General features: G+C 35.9%; 1 protein-coding gene across 1 annotated transcript in view; it reads left to right on the forward strand.

Annotated features, from left to right (window-relative positions):
• LOC100892350 (thrombospondin type-1 domain-containing protein 7A) overlaps nucleotides 1–21,309 on the forward strand; it is a 50,803-nt gene that overhangs the window by 3,101 nt on the left and 26,393 nt on the right. The window contains exons 2-7 of the mRNA XM_030993032.1: nucleotides 11,417–11,534; nucleotides 12,119–12,272; nucleotides 12,958–13,084; nucleotides 14,157–14,292; nucleotides 17,628–17,864; nucleotides 20,210–20,473. Of these exons, the coding sequence (XP_030848892.1) occupies nucleotides 11,417–11,534; nucleotides 12,119–12,272; nucleotides 12,958–13,084; nucleotides 14,157–14,292; nucleotides 17,628–17,864; nucleotides 20,210–20,473 (1,036 nt within the window). The remainder of the gene's footprint in view (nucleotides 1–11,416; nucleotides 11,535–12,118; nucleotides 12,273–12,957; nucleotides 13,085–14,156; nucleotides 14,293–17,627; nucleotides 17,865–20,209; nucleotides 20,474–21,309) is intronic.

Below are 21,309 nucleotides of genomic sequence, written 5' to 3' on the forward strand. Positions count from 1 at the left end.
TTATTAAGTCATTAAGAGATGGAAGTAAGTATTAACAGCTCATTATAGAATACTTCCTACATGTTATAAACTACATGTATAAAAGTATTTTTAATTATGTGATAATGAATGGGTTACTGTGTCGGCTTGCTGTAAAAAAAGAAAAGAAGAAGAATCATCCAGAGACAGCATTTAATATACAGGTGTACATAAGAGCCACATACATTCGGTAAGGCATTAATCCTCATTACCAGGTCCCTTAGAGAGGACCTAAAGCCGTCGGCCGTCTGGTTGCTAACTTACCTGTACAAACATTTATGCTTTCTTAGCAGTCAGGCAAAATACCACCACTACATGTACATAGTTTGCAGATCATACTGGAAGCTTGGAAGGTAAAAAAGAGCCCCAAGTATCATGTATAGCCCATTCTTATAAAAGGAGAAGAAAATAAAGCATTAATAAGCCACAATTTGGGGAAAAAAGAAACTAGGAAGATAGACAAAAGTAAGAAGAAAAAAAAACAAGCCCGTAAGGAAATAGAATTCTTATGAATTATTATGCTTTACAGGAAAGAAACAAATCCATTGAATCAATAACATAACGACAAAAAAACAAAATTTGCCCTAAAAGAAACTAATAAGAACAATAATGATCTGATCAAACTAAAAGGGAGTTTCACTATGCTATTTAAAAACTAAAATTTGTAAGCTACACATCCATGTACATAGATGTTTGTTAACTGTGTTGTTAATTGATATCACTGTATTGTGTTTTGCAAGTCTTCAAAAACGTTTCCTTTTCATAAATGTATATCGTGCCCGAACCTTTTAACTTACATATTTTAATTTGTAATGATTTTGTTTGCATACATTGTTACTTTCTTCATTTCCTTTTTTCCCATTCTCTCTTTCATTCATTCTTTCATCCATTCTTTCTTTGTCTCTTTCTTTGTCTCTTTCTTCCTTCCTTTGTTTGTTTGTTTCTTTCTTTCATGGTTATCTTTTTTTTTCTTCTTCTGTCTTTCTTTCTCTATGTTAATTTGTCTGTCTTGCCTTCCTTTTTCTTCTATACATACCTGTAACTACAAATTGCTTAAATTTTAATCATTTTTATATTTTTGTCTGTTAAGTTTTCCTTTCATGCATTCATTCAGTGTTTTATCTTTCTTTTTGTGTTTGTTTGTTTGTTTGTTTCTTTGTGTTGTATTGTCTGTGTTGCCTCTCCTCTATTATTGTATATACAAATTGCTTCTTAATCATTTTTGTATTTTTGAACCATAATTTGATTGGTCAATAACTACTCTCATCAACCCCATTTAGATCAAATGGTCAGTTTAGAATGGAATCAGGAGAAAGAAAAGCGACCAAAATAGACCCTTTCTCCAAGGAAAAATCTGTATTAAACCGAGGAAGTTAGTTAACGTTTGAATTAAGCCAGAATGAGAAATGATTTTATCACTGGATGTCATTTATCACATACCACTTTGAGAATCCCAAAACAGGATTAAACAATTTGTTGTATGTATCTTGTTCTCGCCTGAGAAGTTTTGGAAATAAACAAATTTAGCGTTTTTAACTTTTAAGGAACTTTCATTAATTTAAAGCTTTTCTGAAGGAATATCAAAGAAGCTTTTCTTAAAGAACTTTCATTGAAATTTCATTGAAGTGTTTTCTTAAGGAACTGTCACTAAAGCTAAAGAACTTTCATGAACGAATTTTCTTTAAGAACTTTCTGAAAGGAATATTCAAACATAAAGTTTACTTGTGCACAGGCCAGTTCTGAAATGATTATGGTAAATAAAATATGTATCTGTTTGAAATTTTATACAAAATAACACAAATCTAAGAGGAAAAGTAGGCCTGTATCACCGTTTTGTCTATGAGGTTTCTCTTACATGCTCTTGATATGCTAGCAAAAATTGTCATCTACTTTCCATTATACATGTATATTAAAATTTCTCTTTTTAATGAATTTTTTTAAAGGAAAATTATTCAACTTGATAATTGTTTTCTTGTTCCATTGTCGCATACCAGTCAGATTAGGCCTGAGGATATCATTATCTTATTCAGTCTAGACTGACACTCTATCTCTTTCTCTCGTTCTCGTTCACTATCTATCTCTCTCTCTTTCTATATCTCTCTCGTGCTCTATCTCTCCTTTTCTCTATCTTTCTCTTAATATGTTTCTCTCCCACTATCCACTGTCTGTCTCTCTCTCCCCTTCTCTCTTTCTCTCTAACACTCTCTATTTTCTCTCTCATTCTTTCTCCGTTTCTATATCTCTTGCTCTCTCTCTTTCTCTTTCTCCCCCTCTTTCTCTGTCTCTTTCTCCCCCTCTTTCTCTATCTTTCTCGCTCTCCATAAGTTTCTCACACTCTGTCTCCCTTTATCATTCTCTATTTCACTTCCCTCTCTTTCCCTCTCTTTCTTCTCTGTTCTCGCTCCCCCTCCCCTTTTCTCTCTGTTTCTTTTGAACGCTCTCTATTTTTTTCTCTCTCTCTCTCTCTCTCACTCTCTTTCTGTTTCTCTTTCCCCCCCTGTTTTCCTCTCTTGCCCCCCTCTCTCTCACACACTCACAAACTTACACATATATACTCTATCTCTCTTTCTCTCACTCACTCTCTAAACATGTGATTAATATCTAAGGCATTTATACATATAGTCAATCTTTGACATCCTTTCATTCCAATAATCCAATGTGTCTTTTAATAGAAGAAATGTAAAATTTGCATTCTGACTATTACTTGCTTACTATGTCCCATTTGCAGCCAACATCAAATTCTGTAGGACTTCACAGGAATTATGAATATGTCATGTATGTCCTATCTGTAGTGTCCTATTATTCAAATTATGCAAGGAAACCTGTTTACCTTCTAGACTTGCCTGTCAGACACTATTGAGTGACTGACTGACATCTTTTTTCAGCTTAAAGGTAAAGACCAGTTATGGTCATGTGATTGCATTGTGAAAGAAATGTTGTGGAATCGATCAGAAAAGGATGATCATCTAGCATATAAGTATTGGTGTGTACTGCAAGGTTCTGGAATCATCAAAATGATAAGAAATATGGCCCAGTCTTTGTAAAGTTACAAGCACTGTACACTGAAAGATGTATATGGGACTATACGCAGTTTACGCACACGTGCGTGACACGTGCGTTTATCTCTCACAGACCATGTAGATAAACTAATTTACCATATATATCAATTAGTAGGCGGTTTCCTGGCAAAATTTTTATCATCATGTATTAGTCAAAACATATTCTTTCACATGATTGGTAATAAGAGCTTCCATTTCATTTTTTGAAATTGGGGCGTTTCCAATACTGGTCTTTACCTTTAAACAGGTACATGAGCATTTGTCCACATCAATAACTCACTATACTTGTTATGCCCCAAATTAAACTGATTGAATCTTTGTGCAGCACAAAACGTATAACCATTCAGCACAAGGGTCTGAAAATCAGACTATTACTTGAGTGATTGCAATCAATGTGTCGATTCAACAATTAGTGGTCGTTATTTTTTCACAAAAAGCCATATTGGAACCCTTTCATTTTGAGGGAAGTTTGATTGTCTTTCAAATGCTGTTGGAATTTAACCTTTAATTTGTTTTACCTGCAAATGGGACAAGTCATAGTACCTTTAAAGGTACTATGTCCCTTTTGCAGCCAACCTCAAATTCTGTAGAACTTTGCAGGAATTATGAATATGTCATGTATGTCCTATCTGTGAAATTTAAACGTTAGCAGTGTCCTCATATTCAAATTATGCAAGGAAACCCGTTTACTTGCTAGACTTCACTATCAGACACTATTGAGTGACTGACTGGCTTTTTTTCTTCTTTTGTAATAACATACATGAAAAGAGTTGTAAAGGGTACATGAGCATTTGTCTACATCAATAACCCACTTCTTGTGATGGCCAAGATTAAACTGATTGAATCTTTGCGCAGCATTAAACGTATGACCATTCGGTACAATGGTCTGAAAATCAAGACTATTACTTTTGGGCTCTATAGCCCTAAAGTCGATTTGACAACTAATAGTCGTTATTTTCCCACTTTAAGACACTTTCAAGCCCCATCTTTTTTAGGGAAGTTCTATATTAGTATTATCTTTCAAATGCAGTTGGAATTTAACTTTTTCATTTTTTTGGCCTGCAAATGGGACATAGTACCTTTAACAGGTGAATGAAATGATGTACATATTTGGTTGCATTAATATGGCCTTTACAAGGATAATCCTTGTAATTGATTAGGGATAAGATTGAGGGGAGGGTGGAACCAATCACTAATCTAATCAGTGGTAATGAATGAGACCCTGTAGTGTGTCTATGACTCAGTTCCTCATTACAACTTTATTATGATCTATTTTCTCGCCTCACCAATAACACAAGGACCTAATAGCCTGTTCACACAAGAATAAATTTATACGAAACTCATGAGTTCATGTAAACTCATAGACCAATTGAATACAGAATCTTAGTATGGCCAAAGAAGCGTTCGCACGTACATGTACATATTATTATAAAGTATGGTATATAAAGAAAATATCCTACACTGAAACTTATTTTGAAGATGTCAGTTGACATGATGGCTGGCCAGTTAGCAGTACATGCTCACAAATAAGCCTTGCTCAGTTTAAACGTTTCTATGAAGTTTCCCTGACTCCTTATGTTTTCATTTAGAACAGAGCTTAAACCCCTGTTTTACTAAAAATACAAACAAACAGAAAACAAAAAAACAAACCCAACAACAACAAACAGACCTACATGTATCGTGAAATAGAAAAATGACCGTCTGCCATATCTTATTTTTAACTACTGTATACAGGTAACCTGTACGTGTGTATGGTTTGGGTATAGCTATACAACAAATTTTGATAGTGTAAATGGGGGGATATCCTTACATGTTACAACTCTGTGATACATGATAAGCTGTAGTCTGGTAGCCTGAAGGTGCAGACACCATTTGACACTTCATGAAATTCGGGATGACTTGTACGATGTCTAAAATAGATTCTACAGGAAAATACAGTGTCAACAATGTGCCCTACAGATTAAAAGTAAAAATCTAATTTGAGGCATAATAACATTGTCAAACGACACCTTGAAGCATTTACAAGTAATTTACAGTACAATTAATTTACAGTAAAATATTTTTTTTTTCTTCTTCAAAGTATTTATTGAAGCAAATCTCATTCATAATAATAACAGTACATGATAATAATAATAGTAATAATAACATGTTCGTATAGACATAGAATACAATGTATGTATGATAATATATAGTGTAATAGTTAAACTCATCAGCAATAAAAAAGTTAACAAAATATCTGCCATTTTTTATCATGAAGGTCGAGACGATACAGTAAAATCTTTCAGAAATACAAAAACATATTTTTTTGAATGCTTGAGACATTGTTGTGCAACATATTAACAACTAACAAAACTATTATTTGTTATAACTTTACACTTCACATTTCTCATGCTGTGACAATGGTAGCCTCTTTAATCCCACCTTTAGACATTATAGTGAAAATTTGATTACCTAGACCAAAGATGACTCTTTCAAGCTAATCTCTAAATATCATTTTCCTTGAGCTTATCAAACTTGACAAATTGAAATAAAAGTGGAAGGGACTCTCCATGGTTCCAGCAGGCTTTTCATATAATCATCAAAATCTAAAAGAAACAAACTGTGTGTATATTGAGCTGTTCTTTGTAAAATATCACAATTTATTTGGAAACTATTGAGGAGTGGAATGGTTTCATGCTGTTTAACCCTGTAGGAAACTTCTCAACCTATTTTAGTAAGTTTGTTTCTCAAGAAAGGGACAACTCCAAAATCATCACAAAATTTGAGAAAGATTGTGTTTCTTATTAAAAATTAAAAAAGGTTGGGTAATGAAGGGCATTTATTTTTCTTAAAGATGAATTGTGCAAAAGAAGAATGATTAGAAAATCTTAATTTATTTTTTGATAGACTTGTATATAATGTAAGAATGCTTGAAAGCTGAAATTATTGAATATTGAATCTCAATATCAGTGAGTCAGTCATTCATCAGAAATAATCTATATTCAGAGGTTCTGAAATCATCATAATGATGATAAAGTGAATAATTAAGTCTTACCGAAAGTACCCATTTTACACCTGGGTGGAGAGTGGCAAATGTAGATTATTGTCTTGCCAAAGGACACTAATGCATTACTTATCATATTTTGAATATGATGTCGTTTGAAGAGCTCTCATTTTCAGGGGACATTTTTTCTATTACATTCTTCTACAGCAACCCCTAAAAACAAAAAAGCTTACAAATTATTTTCATCTTAATTACCTGATTTAGACTTGGCTTCTCTTATCCATGGGTTTGCTTTCTTTACCTCACTCCACAGCTGCTCATTTGCCACACTGGCAATTTTGCACAAAACAAAGGTACTGTACCAATTGATAGAAGGATTGTTTTGTGCAGTTCAACATTTGGTTTTGCATAATCTCTGGTCTTGATTAGAGCTCCATAAGAACTCCTTTGACACCTGTATACAGTGTGTCCCAGAAAAAACGAAACCGAGAATGATTGACGTTTTATCATAACTTAATCGCAATTATAATTAATAAATGACACATAGAGCATGGCTGATCGTCAACGAAACGGAGTTAAGTCTTTTGTCAACGCTGTTGCTATGGCAGGCAGCAAGTGAAAACAAATTCATTTAATCGAACTATGGAAATGCAAGTATTACCTTAAACCGACAGAACTTTGTTATTCCTGGTCTCATTTTTCCTGATTGAGGTGTCATATGATAGGGCAAAAATGAAATTTCTAGAAATATGATTTTCTCTTTGAAATTCAGATACCTCCCGCCAAATGACCTTTTGGTTTCCTCTCTTCAAATTGTTTTTAATCACTCATGTGTGGAATATGCATCATATGACTTGCATCCGATGAAAGAGGAGGATCTAAACTTTACAAATATGTTTCATTTATTAATTATAATTGTGATTACCAGTAAGTTATGATAAAACATTGATAATTCTCGGTTTTTTTTTTTTTTAAATACACTGTATACCGGTATACATTATTTTTGCACTGGATACAATTGAATAATCTTGAAGCATTTGGTATACCTGTATCTATCCCATTATAAATGCTATGTGGCACATGGATACAAATTGGGTATGTGGCATATAAACAAAGTTAAAGAGAATAGCATTTGTGGATAGCCTGTAGACTTCCTCCAGGTGGTATCTGTTATTCCCCTGCAGGTGAATGCCCGAGGAAACGTTCTAATTACCCCAAATACTAAAAATAGTTCATAAAAAGGTTCCTAGGTTACACCATCTGTGTAGACTGTGTGTAGAACGAACAGCAGTGTAATATATTGTGATGACAAATTAATGTGGGAAAATTAAAATGCTGTGTTAAAAGGTGTGTGGTAATTGAGGTTGGAGGAAAAAAAGAAAACATATGAAACGTCTGTTATCTATGGGTTGTATTTAAACAAAGAATTGAACCGTATCACTGACACTGACAAGCTCTAATGCTCTTGTAAATTTTGCTTTAAAACTAATATTTACAAGTAAAGTAGTTCAATAGCTTGATATTTCCACATGCTTTCTTGTATATGCTGAACTATGTTGATTTTTATCAACAATAGGACAGATAGCAATGGAGAATCGAAAGAGATAGAAAATGAAGTCAAAACATGAAAATCACTTTTGTTTTATGCTTTTGTACATGTAGTTTGAAGACTCTCTGTGTACAGGTAAATGGGGCATGAATTAATGTAAACTACAGTTTCAGTAGAGAAGGAAGGGAGGTGAATAATTGTAGAGTAATTGTATGGCTATGATTCTTCTGAAAGGACTTTTGCCTGGTGAGGAGAATCATGTATACATACAAAGTTGATGTACATGTATTGCCTGCAGAGAGCCAGAGTTGAGAAGGCCGTTGACCTACATGTATATATATATGCTTTTACACAGTTACAGTTAATGCGTTTCTGCCAATAAACCAATGATATGTTGGATATATTCAAGGGTGTTATTTTGTTAACATGTTACTTTTACAAGCATTTCTGCAGGTCTGCACAGTTGAATAGAACTGTTATGATGCACAGGAATTTCAAATTGTCTGTAAACAAGTTTCATTGCGAAAACATCGGCCTTAACATGACATTGCTGAGAGAGAGAACGAGAGAGAGATAGCGAGAGAAAAGTAGAGAGATAGAAACTGGCAGAAAGTGTGAGAGAGGGTAAGCTTTATGTAGAAGGACGTTAGTATTTAATAGGCCTGTCCTCATCAGCTCGAGATTGCCGTATACATGTAGTGTGAGTCCTAGCGCTGGTGAAGATAGCCAAATAGCGGGATATTTTGCAAACTAGACCAAGATATCTTGGGATGATTATCTCTACCAAATATCCTGCTAATTACAACTTCGGGCTGATGAAGACGCAAATTAACTGGATATTTTGCCATCAGGATAGTTCAAATAGTGTGATATTTTGCAATCTCGAGCTTTTGAAGACAGGCCTAATGTGAAGGAGGTGAATCATTGCTCTGTTTATCTCTCACATGTATGCAAATAATGGAAATGCTTTGGCGGCTTGATCAAGAAGAAAATCGCCTTTCTGAGGATGAAATTTGGCAAATTATTGCTTGGAAATGCCATTCATCTACAATGAAGCAAAGAGTCAAACTTCTTAGCTCTTATACATGTGTTATGAGAAATCTAAATAGACTATATGCAGGTAGATAAACTATATACATACATTATACGAGGGTCAAACTAATAGTTAAATCCCTCTGTGAAACACCTTTAGCTGTATAGGTAAGCATAATGATGTCAATTCATTCCAGAGATTCCAATGGATGGATGTTTAAGGGCAGTTTTCATTAGCCACTATTTCAGAATAGCCTGCAACTAATTCTGATGTCACAGGCAAATAGCATAGTTATCTGCAGTGAAAGATACAAACAGGCAGCTAGTGAGGGTATTTCACTCTTGCTCCTGGAATATCAATCAGCTGGAGCCCTGGTTTGAGCTATCATCTTAAAGGTAAAGACCAGTTATGGTCATGCGATTGCATTGTGAAAGAAACGTTGTGGAATCGATCGGAAAAGGTTGATCATCTAGCATCTAGCATCTGCAAGGTTCTGGAATCATCAAAATGATAAGAAATTTGGCCCATTCTTCGTAAAGTTACAAGCACTATACACAGAAAGATGTATATGGGACTACCCTATATCTCTCACAGACCATGAGAGAAACAAATTTACCAAATATATGAATTAGTAGGCGGTTTCCCGGCAAATTTTTTATCATCATGATTAGTCAAAACATATTCTTTCACATGATTGGAAATGAGAGCTTCCATTTCATTTTTTGGAATTGGGGCGATTCCAATACTGGTCTTTACCTTTAAGCATAATAGTCTGTATAAAATAACCTACTGTGTGGCCAAGTAGAGTTCTACATGTATGCACCTAGTCCACTGTAAAACAGAGACAGTCCTCGCCTTTCATGCTTACCCTCACCGGATGTATTTTTGAAGTCGTGCGATCTATGCGAGATGCGTGTATTGAGAGAGGAGGACATAGATGATTAAAGAATACAAAATATATAAAAATGGACAGAATCTGGACTGAAAGACTTCAGGTAAAGGTAGCTTGTTTTGGGCTAATGAGGATCCACCTTTTCTCTATTAAATCAGATGTAAGATATCCTAATCATGTCAGAATCCATTACATGGACCATCTGCTGGACCATGATTAAGATCCAATTGTGTCTGGTCCGTGATGGACCAAATTAGACCTGACTGACCAGTGGTGCGTCTACATGTTTAACTGCTGGACCATGATTAAGATCCAATCTTGTCTGGTCTGTGATGGACCAAATTAGACCTGACTGACCAGTGGTGCGTCTGAACGTTTAACTGCTGGACCGTGATTAAGATCCAATCTTGTCTGGTCTGTGATGGACCAATTTAGACCTGACTGACCAGTGGTGCGTCTGAACGTTTAACTGCTGGACCATGATTGAGATCCAATCGTGTCTGGTCCGTGATGGACCAAATTAGACCTGACTGACCAGTGGTGTGTCTACACGTTTCATTGAAGCAGGTGTCTCATCAGGGGCCTATTTAGATTTTTAAACTTACAAGCTGAAAGGGGAAGTGATACCTGTGTATATGTAATTCTGTGCTTTAATTTATGAAGAAACACTGCTTGTATCTTAAGTTTTCCAAAGTTTCCAAATTTTTTATTTTTTTTAAATGGAAAAAAGCCAGAAAATTTCCACCCCCCCAACAGAAAAAGGGGATTATGATAAAGAAGATGAAGAAAAAGAAGAAGAAGGAGCAGAGGAGAGAAGAAAAAGAAGGAGGAGAAGAATACTAAGTAATAAGAAGAAGTAGAATAAGATGTTGATGAAAAGAGAAACAAGGAGAACAAGTAGTAGAAGGAAAAAAAGAAGAAGAAGAAAATATAGGGGCTGTTGGTGATTTGGACTTCACATTCATCACTAAAACAATCACTCTAAAAAGTTACAAAAACGGCCACAGAGGAAATTTCTGCCATTTTTATCTAAATCATGAGATATGGGATGGGGGAATGCTAGATTTAGTATGAATTCAAAGTTGTGACACTTCTACCTGTTTCTTTAGGGTCCACATGTATGTCTAACATGTCGGTTATTGTCCATTTTTGTCTAGAGGATGTCCTTTCTATCTCTGTAGATGCTTAAGAAGGTCATGGAATGGATATAGTTTTAGGACTTGCCTTTCTACCAGACATTGAAATTAACAAAGTGCATTAATACCTCATAGTACTACAGATTGAATGCTTGTCCAGTGACATACAACCACTAGCCGTATACATGTACATGTACATCAGTCCTTTTGTGATTCAAAATGAAAATGGCAATTTAAAATACAAATTAAACTTACCAAGAGCCCTTATTTTTTTCTTCTTCTTTTTCTTCTTCTTTTTCTTCTTCTTGTACTACTTTTTCTACTTCTCCTTTTTCTACTTCTTCTCCTTCTTCTTCTTCTTCTTCTTCTTCTTCTTCTTCTTCTTCTTCTTCTTCTTCTTTGTCTTCTTCTTCGTCTTCCTCTTCTGCTTCTACTTCTTCTAACTTCTTTTTCTACTTATTCTTCTTCTTCATCATCTTCTTTTTCTTTTCTCTTTTCTTCTTCTTCTTCTTCTTCTTCTTCTTCTTCTTCTTCTTTTCTGTCTCTTCTTCTTCTTCTTCTTCTTCTTCTTCTTCTTCTTCTTCTGCTTCCTCCTCCTCCTCCTCCTACTATCATCTTCTTATTCTACTTAATCTTGATATTCTTATCCTTATAAAAATATAGATACGTACAGTATACGTATATTCTCGTATATATAATTATTTAATCTATAAACCATAACGATGTTTGATGTTCTGTTTATACAGCCTGACAGTGCTGCGCCCAGCTCATGCATGGTTGGCCAGAGGTACCGTCAGGTCGACTGTGTAGATGACATAGGAGAGATAGTAGAAGGTGAAAGATGTCTAGAGAATAGAGAATCAGGTAAACCCTCCATCTCATCATCCTCTTTCCATTATTACCCATCTTTCCCTTCATCTCTAGACATGTTCACAAGTCAAAGAGGAGTTGTTGAAGTCTGGCTAAGATAAAAAGAATTTCCATTAAAAAGTACAAGCAAGGTATTTTTTCCCCTACTTTGTATTCAAATTAACTTGCTTTTCATGACCCTTTTCTTTCAATGATTAAAAATTGTGATTTTTCTTTTCTTTGTCAAAGCCACCCTTGTATATTTGTAAAGCGCTTAGAGACATTTGTATTAAGCGCTATATAAAAATTAAATATTATTATTTTTTAATATTTTTTTTTACAGTTGACAGCTAAATGATTCATATCGCTTGTAAATTCAATGTTTTTTTGTAACTCAAGAATGAAAGGTGAATTGGTTGAATTAGGGCCTTTGTTGAATACTCCTAAATATAAGCTTTGATATGTCACATTCTTGAGCAACATGAATGAAGGCAAATCATTTTTTTCAATCAAATACTTCAACAATTACAACACTTGGTAAGGGAATGAATAATGTAGTTGTTCACTGCATTTACTTAATATTCTGTCTTTAATATCAGAGATTGAAAACGTTCTTCAAACGGTCAACTTTGAGCCAGCGAGACAAGAGATCTGCACCGTTCCCTGTGACTGCATCGTCTCTCTCTGGTCAACCTGGGGTGAATGCTCCGTGACCTGCCATGACCCCACCGCTCAAGAGGTTGTAGGTCACAGGTAAGATTTATGATGTTGACAGAACGTTCAAAATGGCCCAGCCCAAATATGAAATAGAAGCAGATAGAGAAACTATATTCATGCAGTGTGTAGACTACATATTTTATCTATGATTCATCGAGAAGGGTGTCATACTGGTATTCTCTTTTCATTTTGTGAAATGGTTACAGATCTGTATACTAGTTCGATATTTAAAAGTAATCCGAAATATGTACTTGTGTAGTACGATCAGAGTACAAATGAAGAATCCAAAATTACTAATTGTATTGTTTTAAAAACAACAGTTAGATAAAGTGCATGTACATTGCAGTGTGTACATATTCAGGATTATCAGGAAGGGCATTATTTTTGTTTAGTGATATACATGTAGATACAATATTGAATATGTCTTTAGGGTTTTTCTTCTATTTAAAACAAATGTTTTTTTCTCATTGAATTACAGCATTATAATTAACAATCAAAACAAAGCATTGTAGAATTATAAGTGAGAATACATGCATCACAATAAGATATACATTGTACATTGTCAATGTACAATTTAAACTGGATATTCAAGGCTGAATGTCAAATAAAGGCATGTAATGGTAATGGACTTGGCTTGATTAGCACCAGTTGAATATCTGTTTGTTGACTGAGCATGAATTTTAGGAATTATTTATCATATCAATGTTTTTTCTTCAAACAGGCTGAGGTCGCGGAGGGTGCTAAGGGCAGCTTCACATGTAGGGCTTCCGTGCCCCACTCTGGAAGATCATCAACCATGTCTGATTCAAAACATGACAGCATGCCCTCAGTATGACTGGTATCTACAGGTAGGAGAAAGATGTTGGTATTAATGGTTGCTTTGGTGGTGATATTGATGTTGTTGATGATGATGATGATGGTGATGATGATGATGATGATGATGATGATAATAATAAAACTCAGTTTTTATGAAGCGCTTATTAGAATCACTAAGCGCTTCCAAACTTGGAGATTATTACCCCGGCTTTAGCTGTGCAGCCATTGCAGCGCTCTAGCATCTCAAAGAATTAATTCCTGCCAGGTACCAATTTACATGATGATGATGATAATGATGATGAAAGTGATGATTATGCTAATGTTAGAGATGGAGATGGTGATGATGATGGTATTGACACTGGTTGTCGTGGTCAACACAGCTTTCCTTCATTACAAATGGTATCTATGGTAGGTTACGTTGGTGATGGTGATGATGATGATGATGATGATGATGATGATGATGATGATGATGATGATGATGATGATGATGATGATGATGATGGTGATGATGATGATGATGGTGATGGTGATGATGGTGATGGTGATGGTGATGATGGTGATGGTGTTGGTGATGATGGTGATGATGATGATGACGATGATGGTGGCGGTGGTGGAGGTTTGAACAGAGGTGATCATCAGTGTGAGGGCTATCTAAAGGTTGGACAAAGATGTTTGCATTAACATTTTGTTGCTATGGTGAATTTAATAATGGTGGTGATGATGGTGATGGTGGTGATGATGGTGATGGTGGTGATGATGACGATCATGGTGGTGATGATTATGGTGGTGACGATGACGGAGGTGATGGTGGTTTTGACCAAGATGATTTTCATTTGTATGACAGCGTGCCGTCAGTATGAGTGGTACATATCTACAAGTAGGAAAAAGATGTTGGGGGTAAGGGTTGCTATGGTGATGTTGGTGATGGAAGTGATGATGGTATTGATATAGATGATGGAAGATATGAAAAGCAAAGTTCTTTATTGATTGCATCCCTCATTTTATATTCTATAGGAGATCCCTGTAAGATATTACAATGACTGGAATTCATAAAAAGTTGAGACAACTAGCCTTTCTTTTGCTTTTTTATTTTGTTTATTCTAGGACTGGCAGCAGTGCCGAGTAACCCTGAATTCCAGTGCAACCTGTGGGGCTGGTATTGAGACTAGGCAGGTGTTCTGTGTGGATGGTGGTATCGATGTCTTGACACCAGTAGCTGATGAACTCTGCTTTAATTCTGGTATGTAGTCCGTACCCACCCCCTCTCCAAAAGAAAACACACATGCACAAACCTACATACATATAGTATATAGAATTTGTAATTCATATTGATATGTTGACGTTTGTCTGATGATCATTTTATTTTTTCATTTTTTATTGGAAATCTCTGCCCTATATGCTAGAGTGAATGCACTCCTGTCGACCCTGTCTTATTTTTATTCTCTGTTTACTTTTATTTAAAAATTGGTATCTTGAGCTGGAGTAATCGCATCCCTACCGACTGTTTGTGGTACTTCTTATTTTCTGTTTGCTTTGAATTGAAATCGCTCTCCTGGGCTAGACTAAATGCACCTATGCTAACCATATTTATAATTTCATAGTTTCTGGTTCCTTTGAATTGAAATTTGCTATCCTGGGCAAGAATGAACACATCTGTTCTTTTCTTTCTGTTTTCTCTCCTCTTTTTTCTCTTGTATTTTCTGGTTCCTTCAAATTGAAAATCGCTATCTTGAGCTAGAGTGAACGCACCCCTGCTAGCTGACCGGTGGTCTAATTTGTTAGGTTGAGATAAGACAGGCCTGATGGGAACAGGAAATGAAGGGGAAGTATCAATTTGTCCTACTTCTCTGATCCGTGAAAGCCCTCATGCTAGTCAAGTAATCTTCAAGTAGGTGGCAATAATGAGACGATCATCTTGGGCCAGACACCTTGTATATTATGCAAGTAATCCCCGTGGGCCGAATAGTTTCGGAAGATGAAACCCTGTTCATACTTGAGTAATGGAAAGATTAAACCTCATTCACACGTGAGTGAGGAAACAGAATAGAATAAACCAGAAAAGTTGTCATTTGGGTCCTTACAAAGAGTTGCGATTGATCCAAATCAATCACAAGTTATCCAATCAATAGCAAGTTTGCAGTCTCCTATCTCTTATAAGTACATAGTTCCGATTGATATTAATCGCCGATAAGTTGTGATTGATATCAACTCTTTGTAAGACGGGGCCCAGGAGTGTGTTCAATATTATTCACATTACTGCATTGTATTATTTACAGATTTTTCAGTTGAGCGGACTGTGCTTGAAACTCCTTTTTGTATATTGACACTTCCAAAATTGGCAAAGAAATCAAATTTTCTATGTTGAGAATTTGAGAATCCGAATAATGATCTGATCTCTTTTATTGTGATATACTACATTATCCTTATTCACTTTTGAAGCAGAAATTTTGGGACCTATCACATTTTAGTCTATAAAAGAATGAGAGACACCATGTTCAACTAAAGAAGGACATGGAAAGGTTTTTCTTTCATTCTTTCTGTCTTTCTTACCAGTACTTTCATTCTTTCTTTCTTTTTTGATGTTCTATATGCTTTAATACTGATCATCTGAAAGGATTTCAGGCTTCTAGATTGTCAGCTCTCAAATTGCACGTATTTATCTGATGTTCATCCCACACGTTGTAAAGAGGAAATAGTGTAAGGTTATTAGGTGTTATGGATCGTTTCCTCTGATGCTGTTTTTAGCCAAAATATACTTCAGCCATGTCAGTCAATTTGTTTATTTTGAATCGGGGCTTTGATTTGAGGTATTGATAGTGAGCCTAGATACTGATTGTTATTAATAGAGGAAATCTAGTCTAAGGTTTGTGTATATAGTGACATCACTTCCACCTGTAGTAAAGATCGATGAGGTACCTATTGTATAGAAAGAAAGAACAAAAACAAAACAAGAGATAGAGAGAAAGAGAAGAAGGGGGAGTGGGAGGAGAGCAGGAGGAAGAGGAGAAGGAAGACACAGAATAATAATAATAATAATAATAATAATATTATTAATAATAATAATGAGGAGGAGAAGAAGAAGAAGAAGAAGAAGAAGAAGAAGAAGGAGGAGGAGGAGGAGGAGGAGGAGGAGGAGGAGGAGGAGGAGGAGGAGAAAAAAAGGGGGGGGGGTGGCAGTAGCCCCCACCCCCAAGCATGCACACTAGTGACCTAATTTTAGCCATCGTGTATCCTTTTGGTGTCCTCTTATGGGTAACAACTCATTCAAGACTACCTATAAGTATATTTATTTGGCTGTAAAATCTAATCAATTTAATGATTCCAGCATTAAGTTATCTGTTGTTTTAACTACAGGTCAATGAGTCCATTCGATACAGGAATTCCAGAATGACTACATGAAATTAATACAATTATATGACGCTTCCTGTGTCAGAGATAATTACTCTGGTTTGTTATTGACTCTTAACTTGCCTGCTGTTGATCCTCATGCCACCTGAATAGTAGGTTCATACTTAGCCTGTTCATGGGGGAGGGATTAAAAACGTTCAAAACTATGTTTTTTCCATAGAAAGTGGCAATTATTTAACTTTTTGGGATACCATTTTCTATGTATTCTTTAAAAATCCATGTTTTTATAAGAACAATGTTTCAATAAAAGAAAAATACAATACTCGAGTAACTTCTTGACTCCATACAGGGAAGTACCTGTACATTAAATGGGTTCAAAGTTTGTAATTGGACTCTTTATTCATTCATGACAAACTGTAATGTATTTCTGTTTAACCCCTTGATTCTGCTAGTCTTTTCAAATGTGCTGCCAGTCAATCCTGCCAACTGAACTGCCCTGTTGACTGTGTCACTGGTTCTATGAAATCATTTCGACATATGTTTCTAAGACTTGCTGGTATTACATATTTAACAATTATTCCTATTTTGGCGGAATGATTCCTATTTTTATGCCCTCTAACTAATTTAATGAGCCCTATATTCCTCTTATTTTTTTTAAACATCTGTATATAAACACTCCTAAAATACACAGTATTCGTTTGTTTCAGAGATTCCCAATTTTATTAGTAGAAAGTTGGCAGATATGGTAATGTAGAGGTCAAAGGTCATGTTTCAATTATGATAATTTTTTCTTCAAATTTACCTTGGATTCTGCTATTCTTTTCAACCCTGCTGCCAATCAAGTGTGCTACATGGACTATGAAGTTTTATTTTAGGTCAGTGGTGTCATGGAATCTTTCTGTGATATATCTGTAGACTATGTGCCATTGCAGGGGTCAAGGTTCAAAACTTGACTTTTCATCTTCATTCATTATAAACACTTTTGTTTTGCTTTGTTTTGTGTTTTGCTTTTTGCTTTGTTTTAACCCTAGATTCTGCTAGCCTGTTTAAACCTGTTGCCAATCAAGCCTGCTACCTGGACTATGACATACATGTACATTGTAGGTTACTGGTCTCCTGGAATCTTTCTGAGCAATGTGTATAGCCTCGATAGCACTGTACAGGTCAAAGTTCATAATTAGCTATTTCATCCTTCTTTCATGATTTTGATTTTTGTTTTAACCCTAGATTCTGCTAGCCTGTTCAAACCCGTTGCCAATCGAGCCTGCTACCTGGACTGCCCTGTTGACTGTGAAGTAGGTCACTGGTCGCACTGGTCATCCTGTACAAAGAGCTGTGGAGAGGGCGCTGTTCAAATGCGCTACAGGGAGGTGCTAGTTGAGAATGTGTTTGGGGGCCAGGAGTGCCCTTCTCAGGTTGAACTGAGGGCCTGCGAGGCCATAGAGTGCGCTTGGTGGCATACAGGTAAGCCCTAACTATTAAAGACACATTAGGCCTGTTTTCATCAGCTCAAGATTGCCAAATATCCTGATTGCAAATTATCCAGTTAATTTGCGTCTTCATCAGCCCAAAGTTGCAATTAGCAGAATATTTGGTCGAGATAATCATCCCAAGATATCTTGGGCTAGTTTGCAAAATATCCCGCTATTTGGCAAAATATCCCACTATTTGTCTGGTGCGGCGCATCACCAGCCCAAAGACTCGCACTATGTGCGAACGTTGAGCAAAATATCTTAACCTAATTTCTCGAGCTCGAGTATCAAGTTTCAAGGTCAAGTCTCGAGCTGATGAAGACAGGATTTGTAACTTCTGGATTATATCCCAAATCAGAAAAAGCGGGCTATTTTTCAATCTCGAGCTGATGAGGACAGGCCTATAGTAGTAGGCTAGCCCTCAGGGGGAATTTGACACCACTCGCATGTTTACCCAATAGAAGGTGTTGTCAGTTATCAGGATTAGCCTTCAGTTTTATGACCAAGAGGTCTTGTGTAATGCTCTGCATTTTCCACCAATCGCCCTTATATACATTTCCCTCAACTGAAGACTCTCCAACAGTTTGTCAATCATTTGACTATTAAAGTTGACTGGTTCTAATTTTGTATAGTTCATCCATCAGTCTTTGGATTTGGAGTTTGAGAGAGGGATTTTACATCTACATCTTCTAGTTTAGTGTACAAAAACCTGAACTCAGTGGGTAGTAATTGCCCTTCGTCACATTGACAGTTAATGAGTTCTTAGTGATCACAAGATCTAATTATCACATGACGGATACCATACATGCACTTGTAGGAAAGTTCATTATCCCAAGAACAATTCATTACAACAGGATATTATTGTCAAGTGCTTCACCGCGTAACCTCCATTGACTCATAGTGTATTATAATACACCTCCTTTGTTACTCGTACATCCTGAACTTAATCACCCCCATCCCCACCCCCTATCTTCTTTCCTTCCCATTCACAAAATGGTTCTTGTATAATTCAAATCAAATTGATTTATTAAAATGGAGCTCAAGGAGTAGAGGGAGCAGTGTCATCATGGCGTGAAAGTCAGTATCCCCTTCCGTCTTTTAGTCTTTACAAGATATGGTTCTTGTATAAATCAAATTAAATCAAATCAAATCAAATTTATTTATGAAATTGGAGCTTGAAAAAAGAAGAAGTGGAGGGAGTGCAATGAGTGTCATCATGGCGCGAAAGTCAGTAACCCCGCGTAAGAGAGAAAATGCTGACTTTAAGAAATGATGATGAGGAGGATGTATCAATCACCACCAAAAAAGATTTTTTCCCAGTATGTTGGTATTCCCATATCGCAATACTATATTCAAAATATTGTATGAGTTTCAAAAGTAAAAAACAGTTAAAAGCTGTTTGATAGTCCCAGGGGGGGGGGGGGGGGGGGGGTTTTTACAAAGACTAAGATCAATTTTAAGTTGAACTAAACTCTGGCAGGCTATTCATGCCACTGGTTGCTCTCACCATTGTTCTCTTAATTATGATTTTTAGATAAATTTTTTTCCTTCAATAATGAATTATCAAATCAGGTAAATTCTGTAGATTTGTGACCACGGTTTCTACGTCCCTTGAGAAATCAATGCCAGGAATGGTTAGAGGAACTAGAGGCACAAAAGGCCTGCCATAGTTAAGTTAAACTTAAATTCGATCTTAGTCTTTGTGAAACACTCCCCAGGGGGTGTTTCACAAAGATACTAAGTTGAACTTATCTCTAAGTTGGACTTAACAACTATGGAAAACCATTAGCATCTTTAAAAATGTTTTGTAAAAGTTATTTTAAAAGGCATAAAATGTTGATTCAAATCATTCATATTTTCTATTATCAAGGAGATTTCGTGTTCTTGATGTGGAATTTATAAAAAGTCTAAAATACTTGAATGATCACCTATGAATATATTTTATTTTAAGGCTACAAATGGCTCTCCATAATGTTTATGAAAAAAGACATAAGACGGGCTTTTAACATTCTTTCAACACTTAAATGTCTGGAATGGTATATAGAGCCAACTTATTGCTGCGTGACAATTAACATTCACGTAAAATTTAATTGAATTGTAATAAGATAGTTGGGAAAATTAAGGAATCGATCAGATCAGTTTTTCCCATTATGTATCATTAATAATGGTCCGTTTTCACTCAAACTTTCAGATTATCTTTAATTGTACATCTAGCATTGAAGTCACTACCTTAGCACCACTTTCTCTCATCTGAACAATGTTACCAAGTTCCTTTAAGGAAAAATGTTTGAGAACCCCCGCTTAAATCTTTTTCATCGTCTTCCTTCCATTCCACAGGACGATGGACAAAATGCTTCCTGGACCGAGGTTACGATGACTGCGGACCTGGCAAGCGCCACAGGGCCGTGTACTGCATGAACGCTCTCAATAAGCGCGTTGATGCGTCCTACTGCGCTGGCAAGACGAAGCCGGATCGACAGGGAACGTGTAGCGTACCTTGCGCAGAGGATTGCGTGGTGTCCGAGTGGTCTGACTGGGGGGCCTGCTCGGTGTCTTGTGGACCGAACGGAGGCGCTCGGAAGAGATCGAGGAGAATTGTGGGTAAGAAAGGCTAAGCATCAAGAGTAGCAGGAGAATAGCAGGTGCTTAAAGATAATGTTGAGTTCTGATCATGCCATTGGCCCAGTCTTGGTAAAGTAACAAGCACCGTACACAGAAATATATATATATATATGGGACTACACGAACATGTGGCATAAAAATCTGTCCCGATTTTAATGCTGGTACATGCCATATTCAGAATATGAAGGCATTTGAAGAGCCATGCTTTTAAGGGAACATTTTTTATCTGATGTTCTTCCACACTTGCATAATAACAATGATAACGCTCACAAATTATTTTTCACCTCTTCCCAGTACTCAACCTTCTCTTTAAAACTGTACATGATGCATTTTTGCTAAATTCCATCAAATGTAGCAGATTATTGATATGCTATCTAACAGTTTGGATTTTGTGTAGTGCTTCCCATATGGCATACATCTATGCCTTTTTTCAATTTATTTGATCCAAGAATGAAAAATCTCATTAATATGACCATTTAATCAATTTAGTTTAGAAATTTCTGTGAAAATGTGCGTTACTTTGATAGTCGTTTCTAATAGAACTGCTTAATTTATGTAGCTTCTTCAACGGTCTGAATTGTAAGAGCTTTTTACAAAACCAAAACAAATAATGAATACAAACTTGTCCTTGTTGCTTGAAACAGACAAAGGTTGTAGATGATAAATGATATCATTTGAGTATGATAGATTAGAATATAACAGCACAAACTCTGATTTGAATTCAAATGAAATCATTTTTTGCGATTTTCTTCAAAACAGACAAATGTTGTAGATGATAAATGATATCATTTGAGTATGATAGATTAGAATAACAG

This window comes from Strongylocentrotus purpuratus, unplaced genomic scaffold, assembly GCF_000002235.5.
Source record: "Strongylocentrotus purpuratus isolate Spur 01 unplaced genomic scaffold, Spur_5.0 spur5_scaffold_20, whole genome shotgun sequence".
In the NCBI taxonomy this organism is placed as follows: domain Eukaryota; kingdom Metazoa; phylum Echinodermata; class Echinoidea; order Camarodonta; family Strongylocentrotidae; genus Strongylocentrotus; species Strongylocentrotus purpuratus.